Source organism: Drosophila mojavensis, unplaced genomic scaffold, assembly GCF_018153725.1.
Source record: "Drosophila mojavensis isolate 15081-1352.22 unplaced genomic scaffold, ASM1815372v1 contig_81, whole genome shotgun sequence".
Taxonomy (NCBI): domain Eukaryota; kingdom Metazoa; phylum Arthropoda; class Insecta; order Diptera; family Drosophilidae; genus Drosophila; species Drosophila mojavensis.
In genome coordinates this window covers 6,329,753-6,348,858 of record NW_025318907.1, presented here as the reverse complement: position 1 = coordinate 6,348,858, position 19,106 = coordinate 6,329,753, and the positions used below count along the sequence as shown (strand labels likewise).

Sequence of the window (19,106 nt, the reverse complement as noted above, 5' to 3'; positions counted from 1 at the left end):
TGTGGGCACCCAAAAAAAATTAACGCTTGCTCAAATGATAATGTTAATATCGATAACTTAACGTAAGCAGTCGCTGTTGCGGATTGACCAATCTGACTGCTCATTTCAAATTATAATTTATAGTAGTTCCGATTCGATTTGCATAGTGAGCTTGATTATTTATTTAGTTATATTTTGTATGTCGCTTACGTTTAAAAATGTACATATTATTGTATGCATGCCTTTTGATTCTACACCAAATATCAAATGTAAAATTGTAATATAATTGAACGAGCTAGAACTTTTCGAACTGTTTCATTTCGTTTGAAGCAAACCTCAATGAGCATAAATCTTATTCTGAGTATTATATACATTTTAACTTAATTTTCTTTTGAAACAGCCCTAGACTAGACTAGCCACAATGGGTCACTCGCTCCCGTAGGAACTAGCCCCAACTCTTGATGTTGCTATCGCTGTTGTTGCTAACTCAGCTAATAGTCTATAAATTGACGGGTATAATCGACTTAAACATATTATGTTGCCCATGTACGCGCTGTACTAGTCAATCTTAGTGGTCGGCATCGTGTACTCAGCCGTTATTGAATCTGCTGACATGTACTCCTGCTGCACCGGCATCTGATGATATAGCACGTGATCCGATCCCGGTCCCGATCCCGATCCCAATCCCGCGCCCGAACCCGATACGGATCCCGTCGGCATATAAGTCTCACAACCATCGACAGCATTATTGTGTATGGCGTTCTCATTGCAGCGGCTCTTCTTCGAGGCAAAGATCAGGGCTGTGCCCTTGCTGAGCAGCGGACAGAGTAGTGCCTGATGACAGCATGCAAACAGTCTGTAATTCTGGCCCTGAAACGGATCCGACACGGCCGCACACAGCATATGATCCAGGTTGATGCCCGTCAACTGCGAAGGGAAAGGAAAACTTTTATTAGTTAAAATCAAACTGAACCCAGGCTAGAAGCAGAACTCCTCCGCTTCGCTAGATTAAGTATAAGAATTTTCCGTTCATTCCTAAGTCTAAATATATATAAAAGTGGTGCTTTTACCATCCATCTTCAATATTTTTCATCTCTTTGTCCATTTGTCTTATCCCCCATTTTTTATCCGAAAAGATTGATTTAGTTACAATACATTATTCATAAGAGCTTAAGTTCTCATTACACAGTTGATAGATAATTAAGAACCCTAATGAGATTGCATAAATAGTAAATTTATCACTTACTATGGAAAGCGGCGAGAGCAGCACAAAATGATAGAAGAGCATAAAGGCGGTGCCAATTTTGGACCATTTAAAGTCGCCCAGATCCTCGATGGTGTAGGCACCTGAAAGCAAACACGATTCATTATATTAGATTGGCAATTGACTGACGGACTCTATATCGGCTAGTTACCAGTCCTCAATATGTATATGGGTATGAGGTAGAGCAGAGCATGCTGTATCCAGTAGGTGGCCTGCTCGAAAGGATAGGTCCGGCCCTCGACTTCGGAAAATAAAAACGCAAGAAAAGGCCCATTCAAATTGCTCATCTGAATGCGAAACAAAGCAGTTGTTACCTTCGTGGGCTTGGCGGCCAGCAAATATATCTAGAAATAATAGAATATGAAATTATTATATAATGATATAATGCTGAATTGTTAGCGTAGTGTAAGCTATACCGAACACTAATAAATACATGTACGTCCTAAACTATACAAATGTCCACTACACATACATATGTCCATTATAGACCAAATCCGATTCGGTCGGGAGTGAGTATTATGCAGTCGGTAGCACCCGACAGTGCGACATTCTCATTTAATTGACATACATATAGATCTCACCTGAAGACACGTTTGCACATGGCATGGATTGAGTGCAAAGATCATCGAGCCGCCGGCCAGCTTGAAGCCCATCTCGATGCCAAAGATGACGGACATTGATATTAGCAGCAGCAGACGCATCGCACTGTGCGGCTTCTGGATCTCGTGGGCGGGCGGTAAGCGTATGGGAGCTAGGCGCTTCCACGATCCATGCATGATGTAGATGAAGACGACGGAGAGCAGTGCCGTTTCGGTCCAGCGTCGTCGATCGGTCATATAGTTGATGCACTCGGGTCCGGTTGTCCTAGGTATTTCGTCCGTAATGCCACCCACAGCCCAGTCCCAATCCATTTTGCTTCTTTTGTCTTAATGCGTTTGCGTTCAGCTGTAGCCTCGACTCTATAAGGAACTGCAATATAGAAATGGGGTAAGAACTTTTAGCAACAACCCCCTAAGTCGGCACTGGCATTGAAAATTAACCGCATTGCGTGTCGCTAACAACCCAAAAGGCATAAAACCAGATAAAGAAAATTGTTTTTGTTTGCAAAGCGTTTAAATAAATTGCTTGGCGCAAGCCTTCCAAACAAACCCCATTAAAAGTGGGTCTGGACCTATAATGGAAAAAATACAAATCGAGCTCTCTGAAACCCCAAGAAATACTCTCATAAAAACGTTTTTTAATATATGTTGAAATATGTAAAAAAAAAGCACGGTATATGATAATATTTTATTAATATAAACAGAACTACTGTAAATAGTAGACTGATCTAAGTAACATTCTAAACTCTCGATTGCAAAGTGGCCTCTAGAGTTTTTGCTAATACCTACAACTAATCGCCGTTAAAAAGGGTATTCAAACTTCGACTTAAGTTTGGCCTTTGTTTTTCTCTTTTACTTCCGTCTTTATTACGGAAAACGTGAAACAATTCGGAGCATGAGTAAAAATACGTTAATGCCAAACAGGTGTACGCTAAACCCATTTACCCAAACCTCACCTCAGCTAACCATCCAATCTAACCTGCAACCCCACTCAGACCTCGCATTCCTTTTTTGGCCACCTGTCAAGGGAGAGGCGTTGCATACATGGGCGTGGCATGTGCATTGTGTGGGCTGGTTGTTAAGTTGACAGCAATAAAGTAAAGCAATAAGAAAAGAAAGCAAAGAGGTCAGCTATTGAGCTGGCTTTAGGGCAAGGTATAACGGCAGGTGACCCGTGCAACAATGCTCTATATATTACAAAACTAAATTGAAAATGAATTGTTGTCGACGTTGACAGCTGCCGCAGTTGCGTCTAAACTTGGCCAAGTGCCAAGATCGAAAGCAAGATGTCAGATGCTCAGCGGAATACCCTTCCTATTTCCATTCTCAATAGTAGCAACTGTAGTTGCCTGCCTTGAAGCAACAACCACTTTGTCTACACACATACAGATACATGCATCAACAAATGACACAAAAAATACACGCACTGTCATTGTAGCACATGAATTATAATGCTTAGCTATGGACTGCTGAATATTTCGACGCCTGTGTCCATCTATGCATAGAGTGCACTTTTACAATCACATATTTTAAAGCCTACTTTCCAGCGTCCGTTTGCTGACGAATGACGACCTACTCACACTCACACATCTAGGCTTGATGAGCCATATATGTACATGCAAATATCCAATGTCATACACACAGACACACCCGCAGACAGACAGTAAACAGCCGTTATTGCACTTTTCATTGTCAAGAACACGCAGAGAGAGCAAATGCATGTGCTAGTGAATCGGAAAGAAAGAGAGTGTGAGAGAGAGAGAGAGAGAGAGCGCAACGGCAGAAATAGGAACAAATAAATTGTTTACAAGGTTTCAGAATGGAGAGAGCGAGCAGAGCAGCGACAGCAAAGCTGGGCCGGCCAAGCGCCATTTGTGTCAGCTGATTGCTAAAAGCAAGCGGCAGAGGGCGCCACCCCAGCAACACAACAGCCATTTGATAATTCGATTTTTCAATGCGTTTAATACTCTAATGAGCTTAATTAGCAAAATACATATAATTTAACTGTAGATTTACTTAAAATATTTATTTATTGTTAATATTTTTTTACTTCTGAGTTACGCTATTAATACACACAGTCACGTGACTGCTTAGAAAGCTTTACGCGATACTTGAATCCACTTTTTTTCTACTTTGGACACATTTTGTTTATATGAGAGCACATTCTTGATTTATTTATATTCATGCACTCGCTCACTTATGAAATTGCATTGTGAATTGCCTCGAAATGAAAAGCGCAACAATAAAATAAATAGAATTTATGCTAGCAGCGTATGATAATACACGTCGCAACGTCAACTGTAAATGCGACTGCGATTCTTACTGACTGATTGTTGGCGCTCTGTGTGTTCTTATTCCCCAACTGGGGGTTGTTTCCGGTCGTGATTTGTTTTCGATTCCTTTCACATAACTATAAATATTTAGCATTGAAGTGCCATAAGCTCGAATCGAAGAGAACTTAGCTACGTTAATTGTGATATATATTTGTATATCTTTTCGGCTCTAGCAATATTCTGAAAATGTACTGAGATATAAACTAAATTTCCACATTTTGACTCCCAAAGTAAACGTTGCTCCTTTCAAGTCCTTCAACATAAGCATATTCACCACAGCATTAGCAGCGCCAAATCTACCACCCTGTAAACCCGCTCAGAGAGCGTACGGTTTGCATGCTCTCTTTATAGCATTCGTATGTTAAACGAGGTCTCTGGCAATTTGGCGCCAAAACAACGTATGAGAAGCGAGCAAAACAAATACATATGCACATATATGCATATGCAAGCACAAAAATTTACAGGCACATAACACATATATATACATATATATATAGGAAGATAGCTGCATATACATATATACATATATATGTATGGCAAATTGGATTATAAGCAGACAAGAAATGCGAACGCGAATGAACACAAAATGTTGATCTGCTGAGAGCAGCTTTGCCGATAATTATGAGATACATATGTATGTATGTATGTGCATATGAGTGTATGTGCACACTCATGTAGGCATATATGTATGTACATACATATATGTATGTACATATGGGTCAATGCATAGTGGGTGATATAATTAAATGTATTAGTGGGTTATTTAAAGTAAACGCAGCTCTTAAGTATTAAAAGTCCGTCAATTAGACAATATTTTATTGCTAAGCTTTTAAGTAACCTCGTAAAAAGTGCTCGACTAACGATAATGCGCGAGTTTACCGTTAGCGACCGTAATAGTCAAGCGCGCGAATGTAACTGTAATTAAGCGTATACTGAGGAAGAACGATGAAAACAGAGAACCATAACATTAACAAGAATGTAATAAGTGAAATTGACCGACTAGCAGATATCCTGTACGTAATAAATCTGAAATTTCAGTAAATACTGAAATTATCGAACTTATTAACGATAGATATTTACTAAGCAAAATAAGCCTACATTTCAAATAGAGTTCAAAACAAGAGAATGTATTTTTCGAAATAACACAAGCAATTTTACATATATGTCGCTATCAATAATAACTGGAATCCATTAATTTATAGGGTATACGAACTACATGCGACAAAGCAAGTGGCATGATATCTATGGCAAATGGAAAACAAACTGCGAGTAGAACAGCAACAGACACATTCATGTAAATCAAATTAGCCAAATGCAAATGAATTATTTACAGTTATGGTGCACATCCGCTATTCCAATGACGTTTCCTAATAGTGGAATAGTTAACAGTTGCCCTTGATTAGATTACACACACACACACACATGCGATGTATGTGCATGAAAGGCAATGCCTCTAATAATTGAACTAATCGATAAATCGATGTGACAAATGATTGTTAAACACCTGATGTGACAAGAGCCAAATGGATCGAACTGCTGGAATAACGGTAACTAAGAAATGCAAGCACAGTGTTGCACTGAAAACAAATTCGCACCAACAAGTAGACGGCATCTCGGCTATATATTTCTTTTGTTAAATAAAAGACATTTATTTTAATAAAATACATATTTAATATATATTCATTTGTATAATACTGAAATTTTGATAAATAATTTGAATACATGAATTTGGAAATCTGCTGAGCTTGGTAATGATTCGATACTTAAAAGCAAAATGATTTCGCCAACTTAAATTGCTATTATTCACAATCCATTCCATAAATAGATATTAGCAGATATTGAAATATTCCACTAACTGTTCATTAATAAGTCTCTTAGACGATAACCATCCAATGTCTAATACGATGAATGGAAAACATGTGCATTCGCCACGGTGGTATCAGCCTTATAATCATAGATTTTGTGCAAAAGCTGACTAACCACTCGTGTCAGTTTACTATCTGGACTGAACTTAATTCCATTTAACACAATCTTAGATAGTTTGACAAGTCCAAAGAACACGTATAACAGTTTACCCTGTAATTACTCTACGTACTCCCGGTATACGAAGGTATTCTCAGCGTAAAACAAATATATTACTTCTGCTCTAAACGCTTAAAATATCCATATGGAATTTAGTGCTATATTGACTCTGAAAATTATTACAACTTGACTAATCTGATAATCTATCCGAGGTGTGTATATACAAGTATATACTATACACAATGTATCAGCATTTATCCAAATTTGGAAGATTTCACTAAAGGGCATCTGCTCGTAGGTCTGTCTGTGAGTGTGACTGTCTAATTCTTTGGCTTGCCTTGGAGCTCTGCTTGGATTTGATCCAAAGTCTTGGCTTTTGTCTCAGGCACAACAAAAATGAACAAAAAGGCTAACAATGCGATGGCTGAGAACGTCCAAAAGGTTGCCGCCGGCCCCATGTGCTCCAAGCATATCGGAAACAATATGGTGACAAGAAATCCAAATATCCACGTCAATGTGCCAACTATAGCGCCACACAGCGGCTTCACATCCTCCGCAAAGAGCTCGGCCATGATCAACCACGGCACGGGGCCAAAGGCCATCGAGAAGGCGAAGACGAATATGCAGACCACTACTATCGGCAGCCAGTCCACATGCTTGCGCATTAGCCAGTGGAAGTAGACCCCCATCAGGAAGTGGCTGACGCACATTATGGCAGCGGCGACAAACAGGAATATACGGCGCCCGCCACGATCGATGAACAGGATGGACGGTATGACGGCAACGCAGCCAACGATTCCGATTATAATGGTGCAAACCTCAGATGCTATTCCGGCGCCAGCGTCCTCAAAGAGCTTCGTCGTATAGAAGGCAATGGCGTTGATGCCACAAAACTGCTGCAGGGCGAGCAGCGTGATCGATATGCCAAGGCCCTTGCGGGTGGTCTTGCGGCACATACCGTCGTGCATATTGACCTTCTCCTTCTTAGCCTCGGCAGCCATGGCACTCAAATCGGCGGATATATCCACATTCTTTCCGCGCAGCCAGTAAATAATCTTCTCCGCCTTATCCAGTTTTCCTTTCTGCACGTAGTATGCGGGCGACTCGGGCATCCAAATGAATAACAAGAAGTAAACAGCGGGAATGATAGTGGAGAAGATGTTGAAGACCAGTAAGCTGACATAGCCGCCGACGATGTAGCTGATCAATATGCCAATGGTGAGCCACAGCTGATAAAAGCAGCCCATTAAGCCGCGCGTTGCTACTTCGGATATTTCCGTATTGTAGATGGGCACCAGTATAGTGTAGACCCCGACCGAGGCTCCCGTTAAGAATCGTCCCACCTGCGCCATTATCACATGCGTTGCTGTAGTGATCAAGATCCAGCCCAGCAGCAGTGGAATCACCACCGCCAGCATCACCATTTTGCGTCCACAAACGCCAGCCAAAAAGCCAACCGGCAAACAAGTGCAAGCAGCGCCCAGAGGTACCAGCGCGGCCATCCAGCTGAATTCGGCATCGCTGGGCTTAAAGCGCTTATATCCTTTCCCTTTTGCTATTAGCATTTGGGCTGGTCCCGACCAACCCAAAACCATGCCCAGGCATAGGCCGCCAAGTGAGCCAATCGAGCCGGCAATATATTGTTTTTTTATGCCCATTTAAATATATGAAATCATTTATAGATATATGTAGAGGTATGTATACATATGTATATGTATAAAATTATATTAAAACGGTATTATTATTATTTTTTTTTTTTTTTTTTTTTACAAACTATGTCAAATTACTACAGTGTGCTAGATTCTAGAAAATTTTAGAAAGTTTGCAAAGCTTTCTGTAAAGTGAATCTGGTATCTGTTACCAATCAAGCCTAGATCTATACTAAACTAAAGCTGAAAGCACAATACACTAGCCGTCCTATATTGTACCTATATTATAATGTAATATACCAATACAATCTTTGTTATACCTTTTCTCTACTTATGCCATATTTTATATATATTGTATACTGCACTATTATACCTTTACTGCACTACATCATTGTACACTATACTAAAATTCTGGATGAAAATACAGAAAGTGGAAATCAGTAATCCAAGATTGACAAATGCAATTCTCTTAAGCAACCAACTCAACAGTGATGCGACCCAGTAATGAAAGATGAGTTTTGATTAAACAACATTTATTTATAACTATTATTTGCCGGAGAGCATAGCTTGAATATCATCCAGAGGCTTGTTCTTTGTTTCTGGGACGAAAAAAATTACAAATACGCAGCCCAAAACTGCAAAAATTGTAAATATCCAAAAGGTAAAGGAAGGACCGATTGCATCTAATGTAAGTGGAAACAGTTTGGTCACGCAAAATGCAAAAAGCCAACTGGAGGTGCCTACAATTGCACCACACACCGGCTTCACATCCTCTGAAAAGAGCTCGGCCATGATTAGCCACGGAACTGGGCCGAAGCCCAACGAGAATCCAACTATAAATAAGCTTATTGCTAAAATTGGTAGCCAGCCAACATCCTTCTTTTTGAGCCATTCAAAGTAACACCCCATTATTAGGGTAGTGGCACCCATCACAATTGCCGAGATGAGCAGCAACAGTTTGCGCCCAGCTTTCTCTACCAATAATATTGCAGCTATCGTGGCCACCACCTGGACGAGGCCAATGATAATAGTGCTAATATCGGCGCTCAGATTCGTGCCAGCTTGAATAAAAATGGAGGTCGCGTAGAATAGAATGGCGTTGATACCTGTCAACTGCTGCAAGAGCATGAGTGTTATCGCTATACCCAGACCCTTAAGGGTCACCTTACGCGAGAAGGCTTCTTTAAAGGAGGCTGTCTCCTTTTTCGATTCTGCTATTATCGTGTTCAGTTCTCCGGAAACATCATTATCGCCTCGCAACCACTTCAGTGCCTTCGCTGCCTTCTCTGTCTCGCCCTTTTGGGCAAGGAACACTGGCGATTCGGGCATCCAAAACATAAATAACACAAACAACAGTGGTAGGATGGTGCACAGGATGTTAACCACGAGTGGTTCACAGTAGGCACCCACAATAAAGCCGTAGAGAATGCCATGCACAATCAATAATTGAAAGAAACAGCCCATTACACCACGTACGGAGAGCTGGGCGACTTCCGTTGTGTAAACGGGCGCCATAACACAAAACGAGCCGCCGCAGGCGCCGATAATAAATCGGCCTACGTACAGCATGGCAGAGTGTTGCGCACCTAGAATCAATCCCCATCCAATTAAATAAGGTATACATATGAACAGCATGATTAATCTGCGTCCAAATTTGGCAATCAATATTCCCACGGGTATGCACATGCAAGCAGCTCCAAATGTTAACATCGAACTGATCCAGCCCCAACTATCTCCTGATACGGTAAATTTATAAGCTTTTCCTGATTTTATTGGGGGCTCCATTGGCCCTGTCCAGCCAATAGAGGCGCCCAAGCAAAATGCTCCGAATGCCGCTGCCAAGCCAGCGAAATATTGCCTGAGTACAGGCATTCTTAATGTCTAATATTTACTTGTTCTATAAATTTTCAAATCAATAAATGTCCGAGAAGATAAAACTTATTTCAACGTGAAACTATCTGCCGAACTAGATTTTGTACAATAAAAAAAAACCGAATTTGGTAAGCCAACTATGTTTCAATTTGAACTAAAAAAGCGCTGAAGCCGCCTAATTCAAAATTTATATTCATTTTTGAATTGTTGTTTATGCTGCACCAAACATAAAGAGTTTCATATTCACCACAGCTCCAGCACTAGCAGCGCCCACTGTTAAAAAGCACGCGTGAGTCGCCAATGCCATATGGAGTGGAGTTTGAATGGAAATATCACCACAGATGAGTCGTGAGTGGCGTCCTGTTTCAAATCGCCTGGCCGTTTACACCTTGCCATTATCCACAGAACACATAGACCCGACAAGTAGTGTAAAGCGTTTTGCACACTTTTTTTCGAGCATTACTTCCCAGACCACTTCGTATTTGCTCGGCTCCTCACTTTTAGGTTCGGGCTACGAAGATTTGGGAACACATTTAGCTTTATGCGCACGGCCGAGATGGTCGACTGTTGAACAAAAGATCCCTCTACGCTGAATGTTTCCCTTGCTCTCTCTCCCCCTCGCGATGCTCTCTGCTCTCTCAAATATGTATACACTTCGCGTCATCAGGTTAGCGCCCCCCCTTACACTCATTTTCTTTTACGTTTTTCTCTTTGCCTATTGCAAGTAACTTCTTGGTTTTTTTTTTATTTCATTATCATCATATGAGATGTCTCTCATACCAAAAAAAAAGCGCGAGTGAAAACCCGTTATGTTTTATTTTCTATTCTGCTCTATTTTCGCAAAAAATGTGTGCACTTATTTTGCGTCATCAGATTAGCGCCCCCAAATGCAATTGTAATTATCTTGCTTATTTTGGCAATTACACTCACCAAATTTTTTGTGAAGCTCAAAGTATTCAATATATTTATAGTATGGGTAAAGAAACAGTTTTATCTTTGGTTGAAAATCAAAGATTGAGGCATACTTTGAATCTAGACTATGCAACCATAAAATTGCTGAAAAATCAGGAAAAAACACAAAACTAAGTGGCAATTTTCTTACAAATAGGGAAAACTATGGAAAAAACTATATAAGCGGCAATAATCAAGTGATTTCAGAAGGAAATAGAAGAGCATTAGTTCGAGAAGCTTCGAATTCCCACGAATCGACCACCAAGATTAGGGTTAAAATCAGTGTTAAGACGAGCTTATCAACGGTCTAAAGAGCAATTAAGAAAGTTAATTACTTAAAGAAACAGAATGTAAAAAAAAAGTCACCAGTCGATATGCTGAGAAAAGAAATACGCATTAATTTTGGCCGGGCGAACATGACGTGGTCTACCCAATGGCAGCATGTTGTCTTTTCTGATGAGAAAAATTGAATTTTGAAGGAGCTGATGGCAAAATTTATTATATCCATGACCTACTCATAGAAGAACATTATTTGGAACGGTTTCCAAGCCGCTGCGGCGGGGGGGTGGTGTGGCATTTGTGTAGGTATCAATATCTTACTACAGCACTTGCAAGCTTCAATTTTTGACATCGCGCATGAACGCATAGGACCATAATATCGTGTTTAAAACTGCTGTTCCACATTTCTATAACCTGTCTGAAAACCGGCATTAGATTTTCCAGCATGATAATGCCCCAATTCAGACCGCCCGATCCCTGAAGTCCTGAATTCAGGGCCAAAAAATTGATCTCATGGAGTGGCCACCATACTCACTCGACCTTAATATCATTGGAAACGTCTGGGGATGGTTGGTCAGGAAAGTATATGAGTCCGGAAAGCATTATAGTACAAAGACAGAGTTAATCGAAGGTACTGAACACGCTTAATCAACCATATCCTTGAATAACATTGAACAACTTTATAATTCCATTCCTAATCGAATTTTTTAAGTAATTTCAAACAAAAAACGGCACTACGCACTACTAATATTACTTAAAAATAACAATAGCTTAAAATACAGGTGTTATTTTTGGTAATTAACTTAAATAAATTGAATTTAGTGCAGGGGGCGCTAATCTGATGACCAAATTTTTGTTACATGTTTTTTGTACATTTTACAAAAAAAATTATTAAAAAATAATCCTTATTGTTACAGTAGCCATTCTTTTTGTATTTTAAAGAGAAATAAATGGAGTATAATGTAAAAAAATTTCAAAGATGGAGCTCTGCTGGTTTAGATTTTATTTAGCTTTGAGGTTGAGTGTAAAGGGGGGCGCTAACCTGATGACGCGCAGTGTATGTACATATGTATGCATGTGCTCTGTGGTTAGTGACCTTGCATAGAAAGTCCCTAGAGTCCTCGACATTAAACATTTGTTTTACTATCTCAATATCAGTATCCGCTAATTCCATTTACTCTTGACAAGCATAGGCTAAGTGGGTATTGAACAGAGCTTGAAGTCAAACTCTTTCAATTGCTTTTAGACTCAGCTATGTATATGCTTTTATGTTTCATAGATCATAGACTCTAGTGTATGCTGTACCCATCTGTGAAGCTTTCATATTAATAAAGCAATCGACTACATAATTACTAACTTTATTCTGGATGCTTTTTTATAACACTTTTACAATCATGTTGGCGGTGCTGATGCAGTGAAGCTAAGTTCTGAATCACCCAGGTTAGGCGCAACAGCAATAACAATACTATGGTAGTCACCTCGTATTCGTTCTCATTTCGTTTTTTTGTTTTATTTTTTTTTTTTTTTTTACGAAATAACTTTTCGTTATTGTAAATCATTAGCCTTGTTTTAGCTTTCTAGGGAGTACTTAAGCTCGTACTGCAGATACTGGAATTTATTGAATTTGGCGTCAATCCTATCAATTTTAAAACTCGAAAAATAATCTAAAAATTGTTCCAGCAATTGCAATTGAGTGCAATTAATTTGAAGCAGTTGACGGCATTTCGAAGATCATTTGATAGTCTCGTATTCAGTCCGTAGCAAAGGTTGAATGTAAGCGTGTTGTTTGTGATATTTATTTGGTAACGGTATTCTGTTTTTCGTCCAACATTTCTTTACTATCGGCAATCTTTTTAGTCTCTGGCACTAAAAAGTATATAAATATCAGGCACAAAAATGCGAGGGCTGTAAATATCCAGAAGCATACGGCCATATTCCAAACGTGCAATATATATGGAAATGACACCGCCCCGCAAAAAGCAAATAGTTCATTAAGAGTCCAAACGACACTAGCTGCCAGAATTTCAATATTCTCTCCAAACAATTGGCGCATCATGACGAACGGATAAATACCCACGCCCAGTCCAAAAAAGAAAGAGAAGCAACAGAAACTCACAATGGGCAGCCATTGAAGCGAATGCACGTAGCTATCCTTCATCTGAAAATAAATGGATTGCAAAGCACAATTTAGAGCCACCATTATGATCGACCATATCATCAGAGTTCTACGACTGTCAAATTTGTGCACCGAAATTAGGGTAGATATTAAAACAGAGATGCCAATAAATATGATAGAAACTTTAGAGTCCATGAAAATCTGGCTATCGGCCGCGTCTAGCATAAGTGTGGAATACATTATGATAGCGATGCTGCCACATAAGTTCTTGAACGCCACCATGATCGTGCATATAATAATTGCCTTGGCCGAGGCTAAGCGCCGCAATTTCTGACAGCTGAATTTATTATTGTCTCGAAGTCTTTCTATGGCCCCCATTATGTCGTCATACTCTCGAGCCGCATCCATATGCTTGCCCCGTAGCCATTGAAGCGAGCCAATGGCCTTCATCTTCTTGTTCTTAAGCATATAATACACCGGCGACTCCGGCATCCACACGAAGGTGAGCAGGAACACGGCCGGCGTAACGGCGCAGCCGTAATTTAGGTAACGCATATTGTTGAAGGCGCCCAGGATATAGGCATATAGGATTCCCAGATAATAGAATATTAAGGGGAAATTGCCAATATATGACTTCACTTCCACTTGCGAAATTTCCACACAGTACACCGATGCGATTATCAAATAACAGCCGGCGCATAGGCCTTGCAGCAGCCGCGAGAACATGAGCAAATACATATTAAACGGATAAATCGTTAGCACCCATCCTGCTATGTATGGGAGCACCACTAACAGCATTATCAACTTCCGGCCTATACAGTTGGCTAACGCAGCGGCCGGCACCATCGTTAGGGCGCACCCCAAATTGGCCATTGCACAGGCCCATCCATATTCGGTCAGACTCACTGCAAAACCATAATACTTTTTTTCCGTAACCGCGAAAACCGAAGGTGCTGACCAGCCGATTGTGACACCAAAATTAAATACGCTGAGTGAAGCTAAAACTGCCGCTATATATTGATTATGTCCACCAGGTCTGTCCCAGAAACTTGACATATCTTTTAAAATTTTGATTAAAAAATATCAAGCTTATTCCTACTATTTTAGCTATAATACATTAAACATAAACAGAGACACAGATCCAACGGTAATAGCGTTGCCACGGCGGCTACAGATTTTTGTTTTGATTTTGCATTGTGTTGATTGTTTTGCGCATTAGATGTTTGTAAATGAGTCATCCTGAGCTCAATATATAGTCGAGATAAACACTTATTGCAATTTTCACCGACAAATTGAACAAAGTAAACATGTCGCTCGTTAGTGACGATGAGTGGACCCAGTTTAAGGTAATGTTTGCTATGCTAAACAACTCAACAACCAAATTTACGCGTCTGAATATTTTAGACTACCCATAACAAGGTATATGAAGGCGATGAAGACCAAAAGCGTCGTTCCTTATACGAGAAAACTAAAGCAAAAGTCGAGGAGCATAATAAAAAGTATGAGAATGGCGAAGTAACTTGGAAAATGGGCATTAACAATATGTCGGACTTTACTCCGGAGGAATATGCAAATAGGTGTGGATCAAGAGCACCCAAATAATGAATCTCAGATATTCAGCATTTGTATATACAATGTATGTGAACTTTATCGATGCACATTTACAGAATGCAACTAATATAATATTTTATTAATCCTAATTTAATGTGTTTGTTTTTAATCTGGTCACACTGTGAACAGACAACTGTTGCTATATCGCTGTGTAAAAAGATTTTGAAAAACTGCGTATTAAAAAAGATATGTAGAAAATCAAGTTTGAAATTCGAATATGTTTTAAAAACAAAACCTCAAACAGATGGAGAAAACATATGTTACTCCCCAAAAGTATCGATGCCAGCATCAGAGCGATAATTATTTGCACCCCTGGTAAGAGATGTATTTGTCAATTTTCCAAACTCGGGTCACACTGCAGTCGACATATAACTTTTAAAAGTTTGTAAACTTTTTCATTTTGTTCACATTGCCACAAAAACGCATCGGTTGTGCGTTTTTACTCTCTCACATTTTTAAGCCAACACTGTCTGAGGGGCTCGGGCACAAACTAGACTAAAGTGTACCTTCTATTGCAGACACACAGCTGAGCAGCAACACACAGCAAGATGTCCGGAATAATGCGTGCGCCATCGATTTTGGCCAAAACTGCATTCGCCTCAATGGTAGGTATCCATGCAATACGATTATTTTATTGACAAGGATATACATTTGTCAGACAAGTTAACTATTTCGACAGCGACTATTTTAATTTCTCGATGCAGCCTCTACAAGTTCTACCAAAATTTCGGCCCTTGCTGAGCCCGTGGCAGTGTTATGTAATTTGTTAAATTTACGCCTGGCCAACTGATAGCAACAAAGGTTTCCCTAGCATTGCGTAAACCCAACGCACATTACGAATTCGAATTTAACTAGACTGCAATTTTCATTGTTCAATTGAAATCGAGAGTGCAAGTGATGCGCAGAGGTTATGTTGCACGTACTACGCACCGAAAGTCCCCCGTGCGATAAATTTGGCAACAGATGCGACATCATCGGCATTTTTATAGGCGTTGTTAGTGTGCATTTTGTGTGTTATTTAAGTGTTCAGTCATGCAGATAAGCCCCCTACATTCAATGTCCACATGTGAGAGAGGCGCGACCGCTGCCACACAGCTGATTATACAATGCAAATTATTGATATGAGCTATATTTTAAATGCTAACTATTACATAAGCAATACAATGTTTGTGTGTGTGTGCGTTCTTTTAAGCGACGCTTTAACTGATAATCCTCAATACAATGCTTTGTCAACGCTAGTCAATGGGAATCTTCCCATGGCGTGTGCGGCTCTCTTTAATCTGCATTATTGCCCAACACTAACACATTGGCGCTTGGCCATATACACATGTGTGTGTGTGAATGTGCAGTTGTTTTTTGTTTTTTGCAAAAACAGAAGTCATCTTATCTGAGTAGTTCCATTAGCACCTACAGTTCAGATATCGCGATAATTGTGCTCGCAATTTACTAAATTTACCTAATGCAGCAGTGGCAGAATTTTAGGCTCCGTCCCATGTTATTTTATATGTTACTGATATGGGGTGTTAGTGTTACCGGATCTCAAAATTTCCAATTGAGTCTGATTGGAATTACCTAATGGATTTATAAAATCTGCAGGCTACTCAGAATCAGTGCTAGTTTACTCTGTTCTTAAAAGGATATAATTAACGATCAGTCAATATATTGCTATAATATTGCAATTTTTATTTAGCTTTGCATTATTTCCCGCTCATTCAGGCATTATGCGATGTCTAAATCCACACAGCACTGACGTTATATAGCTATGACGTATCAATTATTAAATGTAGTTATTAGATTGCAGTCATTAAATTTACGTCGGCTGTTAAATACGACTGACTGCCTTGAAACAACTGATCGTAAGTTGCATTTCATTCGTATGCTAGACGCTTCGTAAGTGACGTGACTGATTGCAGTTATCTCGTAACGTTCCATTAAATCTAATCAGCATGCAATTTGTCAATTGCAGCAACGTGTGGCAACAGTAGCTGCCGCAGCGACGCAGCAGCGCCGCAGCTACCATGTAACCCCCGGATACCAGAAGGCTAAATCAGCAAATCCCGATGCCATCTCCAAGCAATATCCGATTGTAGATCACGAATACGATGCGATTGTTGTCGGTGCCGGCGGCTCGGGACTGCGTGCTGCCTTTGGCCTGGTCGCTGAGGGCTTCCGCACAGCGGTTATCACTAAACTGTTTCCCACACGCTCGCATACGATTGCTGCACAGGGAGGCATTAATGCGGCTCTTGGCAATATGGAGGAGGATGACTGGAAGTGGCACATGTACGATACGGTGAAGGGCAGTGACTGGCTGGGCGACCAGGATGCCATTCATTATATGACACGCGAGGCACCCAAGGCTGTCATTGAGCTGGAGAACTACGGCATGCCCTTCTCTCGCACCCAGGATGGCAAGATCTATCAACGTGCCTTCGGCGGCCAGAGTCTGAAGTTCGGCAAGGGCGGTCAGGCCCACAGATGTTGCGCCGTCGCGGATCGTACCGGCCACTCGCTGCTGCACACCCTGTATGGTCAGTCGTTGAGCTACGATTGCAACTACTTTGTGGAGTACTTTGCTCTGGATCTGATTTTCGAGAATGACGAGTGCCGTGGCGTGCTGGCCCTTAATTTGGAGGATGGTAGTCTGCATCGCTTCCGTGCGAAGAATACGGTCATCGCCACAGGTGGCTATGGACGCGCCTTCTTCTCCTGCACCTCGGCACATACATGCACTGGCGATGGCACCGCATTGGTGGCCCGTCAGGGTCTGCCCTCAGAGGATCTGGAGTTTGTGCAGTTCCATCCGACTGGAATCTATGGCGCCGGCTGTCTTATTACTGAGGGCTGCCGCGGTGAGGGTGGCTATCTGATCAATTCCAAGGGTGAACGTTTCATGGAGCGCTATGCGCCTGTCGCCAAGGATTTAGCTTCTCGCGATGTTGTCTCCCGCTCCATTACTATTGAGGTTATGGAGGGCCGCGGTGTGGGACCCGAAAAAGATCACGTATTCCTGCAGCTGCATCATTTGCCGCCCAAACAGCTGGCTGAACGTCTGCCCGGCATTTCAGAGACTGCTATGATTTTCGCCGGCGTCGATGTCACCCGCGAGCCCATCCCCGTGCTGCCCACCGTGCACTACAACATGGGTGGCATCCCAACGAATTATCGTGGCCAGGTGCTGACCATTGACGAGAACGGCAAGGACAAGATTGTGCGCGGCCTCTATGCGGCCGGCGAGGCAGCCTGCAGCTCGGTGCATGGCGCCAATCGATTGGGTGCCAACTCCCTGCTGGATTTGGTGGTGTTTGGCCGTGCCTGCGCTAAGACCATTGCCGAGGAAAACAAACCCGGCGAGAAAGCACCCGAGCTGAAGGACGTAAGTCAACTCTATATAAATAAGCTTCTATTAGAATTTTGTATTTATTCGCTAAATCATTTGCAGAATGCTGGCGAGTTCTCTGTGGCCAATTTGGATAAGCTGCGTCATGCAAATGGCAGTATAACCACCGCAGATCTGCGTCTCAAGATGCAGCGCTGCATGCAGAACCATGCTGCTGTATTCCGTGATGGGCCCATCTTGCAGAAGGGCGTTAGCGAAATGAAGGAGATCTACAAACAGTTCAAGGACATCAAAGTTATTGACAAGTACGTAACTCCAAAATTTACCGATGGTTGCCTATTCGATATTGAATTTTCACGTGTCTAGGTCGCTTGTGTGGAACTCGGATCTAATTGAGACACTGGAGCTGCAGAATCTTCTGGCCAATGCTCAGATGACCATCGTCGGAGCTGAAGCGCGCAAGGAATCACGCGGCGCACACGCACGCGAAGATTTCAAGGATCGCATCGATGAATACGTAATGAAAACATAAATATTATGCTTTCATTTGACTGCCCATTAATGCGTCCTATTGTTTGTCTTTCACAGGACTATAGCAAGCCCTTGGAATCGCAGCAGAAGAAGCCCATCGACCAGCATTGGCGTAAGCACACGCTCGCCTGGGTGTGTAGCGATGATGGCGATGTGGAACTCAAATACAGACCAGTTATTGACCAGACTCTGGACAATGAGGTAGAGACGGTGCCACCAGCAATTCGCTCTTACTAGAAGACGCCACGAAACCTACAAGCATACACACACACACACACACACATACACTCGAACAGAAAATAAACACACACACTCGCATGTTTACTTAATAGTTAACAGGCAAATTGTGGAAAAGATTAGCAAGTCGCAATTTTGTTAAAAACTAAATTATACCAGGTCTACGACCGATTGGTTTTTGATGTCAAAATTCTATTATGTAGTTAATTTCAATTATTGTATATTTCGAAAAGCCTCTCAGCGTCCTACACAACACCACAAATAATTTATCTCCCAACATTAAATATATATGTAAACATATATTTTCGATAACTGAGCGACTG

The 19,106-nt window shown here is 41.2% G+C and overlaps 6 protein-coding genes across 11 annotated transcripts; 2 read left to right on the top strand and 4 right to left on the bottom strand.

The window, feature by feature from the left end:
* Positions 1-132: 132 nt before the first annotated feature.
* Positions 133-5,106, bottom strand: LOC6580876 (transmembrane protein 164). 5 transcript variants are annotated; one of them, XM_015164467.3, is made up of 5 exons: positions 5,014-5,106; positions 1,825-2,212; positions 1,395-1,587; positions 1,226-1,326; positions 133-906 (listed from the first exon to the last, which is right to left on the bottom strand). In XM_015164467.3, the coding sequence occupies exons 2-5, from the start codon at positions 2,152-2,154 to the stop codon at positions 538-540; spliced, it is 993 nt and encodes a 330-aa protein (XP_015019953.2). In that variant the 5' UTR covers positions 2,155-2,212; positions 5,014-5,106; the 3' UTR covers positions 133-537. The 5 variants fall into 5 exon arrangements, with proteins under 5 accessions (XP_015019953.2, XP_032585649.2, XP_002006674.2 ...); XM_032729758.2 differs by lacking the exon at positions 5,014-5,106 and adding an exon at positions 4,166-4,400; XM_002006638.4 differs by lacking the exon at positions 5,014-5,106 and adding an exon at positions 3,893-4,157.
* A 1,208-nt stretch (positions 5,107-6,314) lies between these two features.
* LOC6580875 (facilitated trehalose transporter Tret1-like) lies at positions 6,315-7,927 on the bottom strand. The gene has a single exon (XM_032729760.2). It carries the CDS (start codon positions 7,853-7,855, stop codon positions 6,518-6,520), a length of 1,338 nt encoding a protein of 445 aa, XP_032585651.2. The 5' UTR covers positions 7,856-7,927; the 3' UTR covers positions 6,315-6,517.
* A 435-nt stretch (positions 7,928-8,362) lies between these two features.
* LOC6580874 (facilitated trehalose transporter Tret1) lies at positions 8,363-9,841 on the bottom strand. The gene has a single exon (XM_002006636.4). The coding sequence runs from the start codon at positions 9,716-9,718 to the stop codon at positions 8,393-8,395; it is 1,326 nt and encodes a 441-aa protein (XP_002006672.2). The 5' UTR covers positions 9,719-9,841; the 3' UTR covers positions 8,363-8,392.
* A 2,449-nt stretch (positions 9,842-12,290) lies between these two features.
* Positions 12,291-14,210, bottom strand: LOC26528311 (facilitated trehalose transporter Tret1-2 homolog). Its single transcript, XM_015164465.3, has one exon. It carries the CDS (start codon positions 14,118-14,120, stop codon positions 12,744-12,746), a length of 1,377 nt encoding a protein of 458 aa, XP_015019951.1. The 5' UTR covers positions 14,121-14,210; the 3' UTR covers positions 12,291-12,743.
* A 21-nt stretch (positions 14,211-14,231) lies between these two features.
* On the top strand, positions 14,232-14,764 carry LOC6580873 (protein CTLA-2-beta). The gene is made up of 2 exons (XM_002006635.4): positions 14,232-14,410; positions 14,469-14,764. The coding sequence occupies exons 1-2, from the start codon at positions 14,372-14,374 to the stop codon at positions 14,664-14,666; spliced, it is 237 nt and encodes a 78-aa protein (XP_002006671.1). The 5' UTR covers positions 14,232-14,371; the 3' UTR covers positions 14,667-14,764.
* A 209-nt stretch (positions 14,765-14,973) lies between these two features.
* LOC6580872 (succinate dehydrogenase [ubiquinone] flavoprotein subunit, mitochondrial) lies at positions 14,974-19,095 on the top strand. Of its 2 annotated transcripts, XM_015164464.3 has the most exons (6): positions 14,974-15,056; positions 15,194-15,280; positions 16,642-18,051; positions 18,118-18,320; positions 18,382-18,532; positions 18,604-19,095. In XM_015164464.3, exons 2-6 carry the CDS (start codon positions 15,224-15,226, stop codon positions 18,781-18,783), a joined length of 2,001 nt encoding a protein of 666 aa, XP_015019950.1. In that variant the 5' UTR covers positions 14,974-15,056; positions 15,194-15,223; the 3' UTR covers positions 18,784-19,095. The 2 variants fall into 2 exon arrangements, with proteins under 2 accessions (XP_015019950.1, XP_002006670.1); XM_002006634.4 differs by having other exon boundaries at positions 15,024-15,280.
* Positions 19,096-19,106: the final 11 nt, after the last annotated feature.

Bases quoted from the DNA above. Each gene is read 5' to 3' on its own strand.
- LOC6580873 (XM_002006635.4), top strand. From the start codon at position 14,372: ATGTCGCTCGTTAGTGACGATGAGTGGACCCAGTTTAAG. The intron at 14,411-14,468 runs GTAATGTTTGCT...TGAATATTTTAG, and splicing joins ATGAGTGGACCCAGTTTAAG to ACTACCCATAACAAGGTATA.
- LOC6580874 (XM_002006636.4), bottom strand. From the start codon at position 9,718: ATGCCTGTACTCAGGCAATATTTCGCTGGCTTGGCAGCGGCATTCGGA.
- LOC26528311 (XM_015164465.3), bottom strand. From the start codon at position 14,120: ATGTCAAGTTTCTGGGACAGACCTGGTGGACATAATCAATATATAGCG.
- LOC6580876 (XM_015164467.3), bottom strand. From the start codon at position 2,154: ATGGATTGGGACTGGGCTGTGGGTGGCATTACGGACGAAATACCTAGG. The intron at 1,327-1,394 runs GTAACTAGCCGA...GTTTGCTTTCAG, and splicing joins CATATACATATTGAGGACTG to GTGCCTACACCATCGAGGAT. The intron at 907-1,225 runs GTAAGTGATAAA...TTCCCTTCGCAG, and splicing joins TGCTCTCGCCGCTTTCCATA to TTGACGGGCATCAACCTGGA.
- LOC6580875 (XM_032729760.2), bottom strand. From the start codon at position 7,855: ATGGGCATAAAAAAACAATATATTGCCGGCTCGATTGGCTCACTTGGC.
- LOC6580872 (XM_015164464.3), top strand. From the start codon at position 15,224: ATGTCCGGAATAATGCGTGCGCCATCGATTTTGGCCAAAACTGCATTC. The intron at 15,281-16,641 runs GTAGGTATCCAT...TGTCAATTGCAG, and splicing joins AAACTGCATTCGCCTCAATG to CAACGTGTGGCAACAGTAGC. The intron at 18,533-18,603 runs GTAATGAAAACA...TGTCTTTCACAG, and splicing joins AGGATCGCATCGATGAATAC to GACTATAGCAAGCCCTTGGA.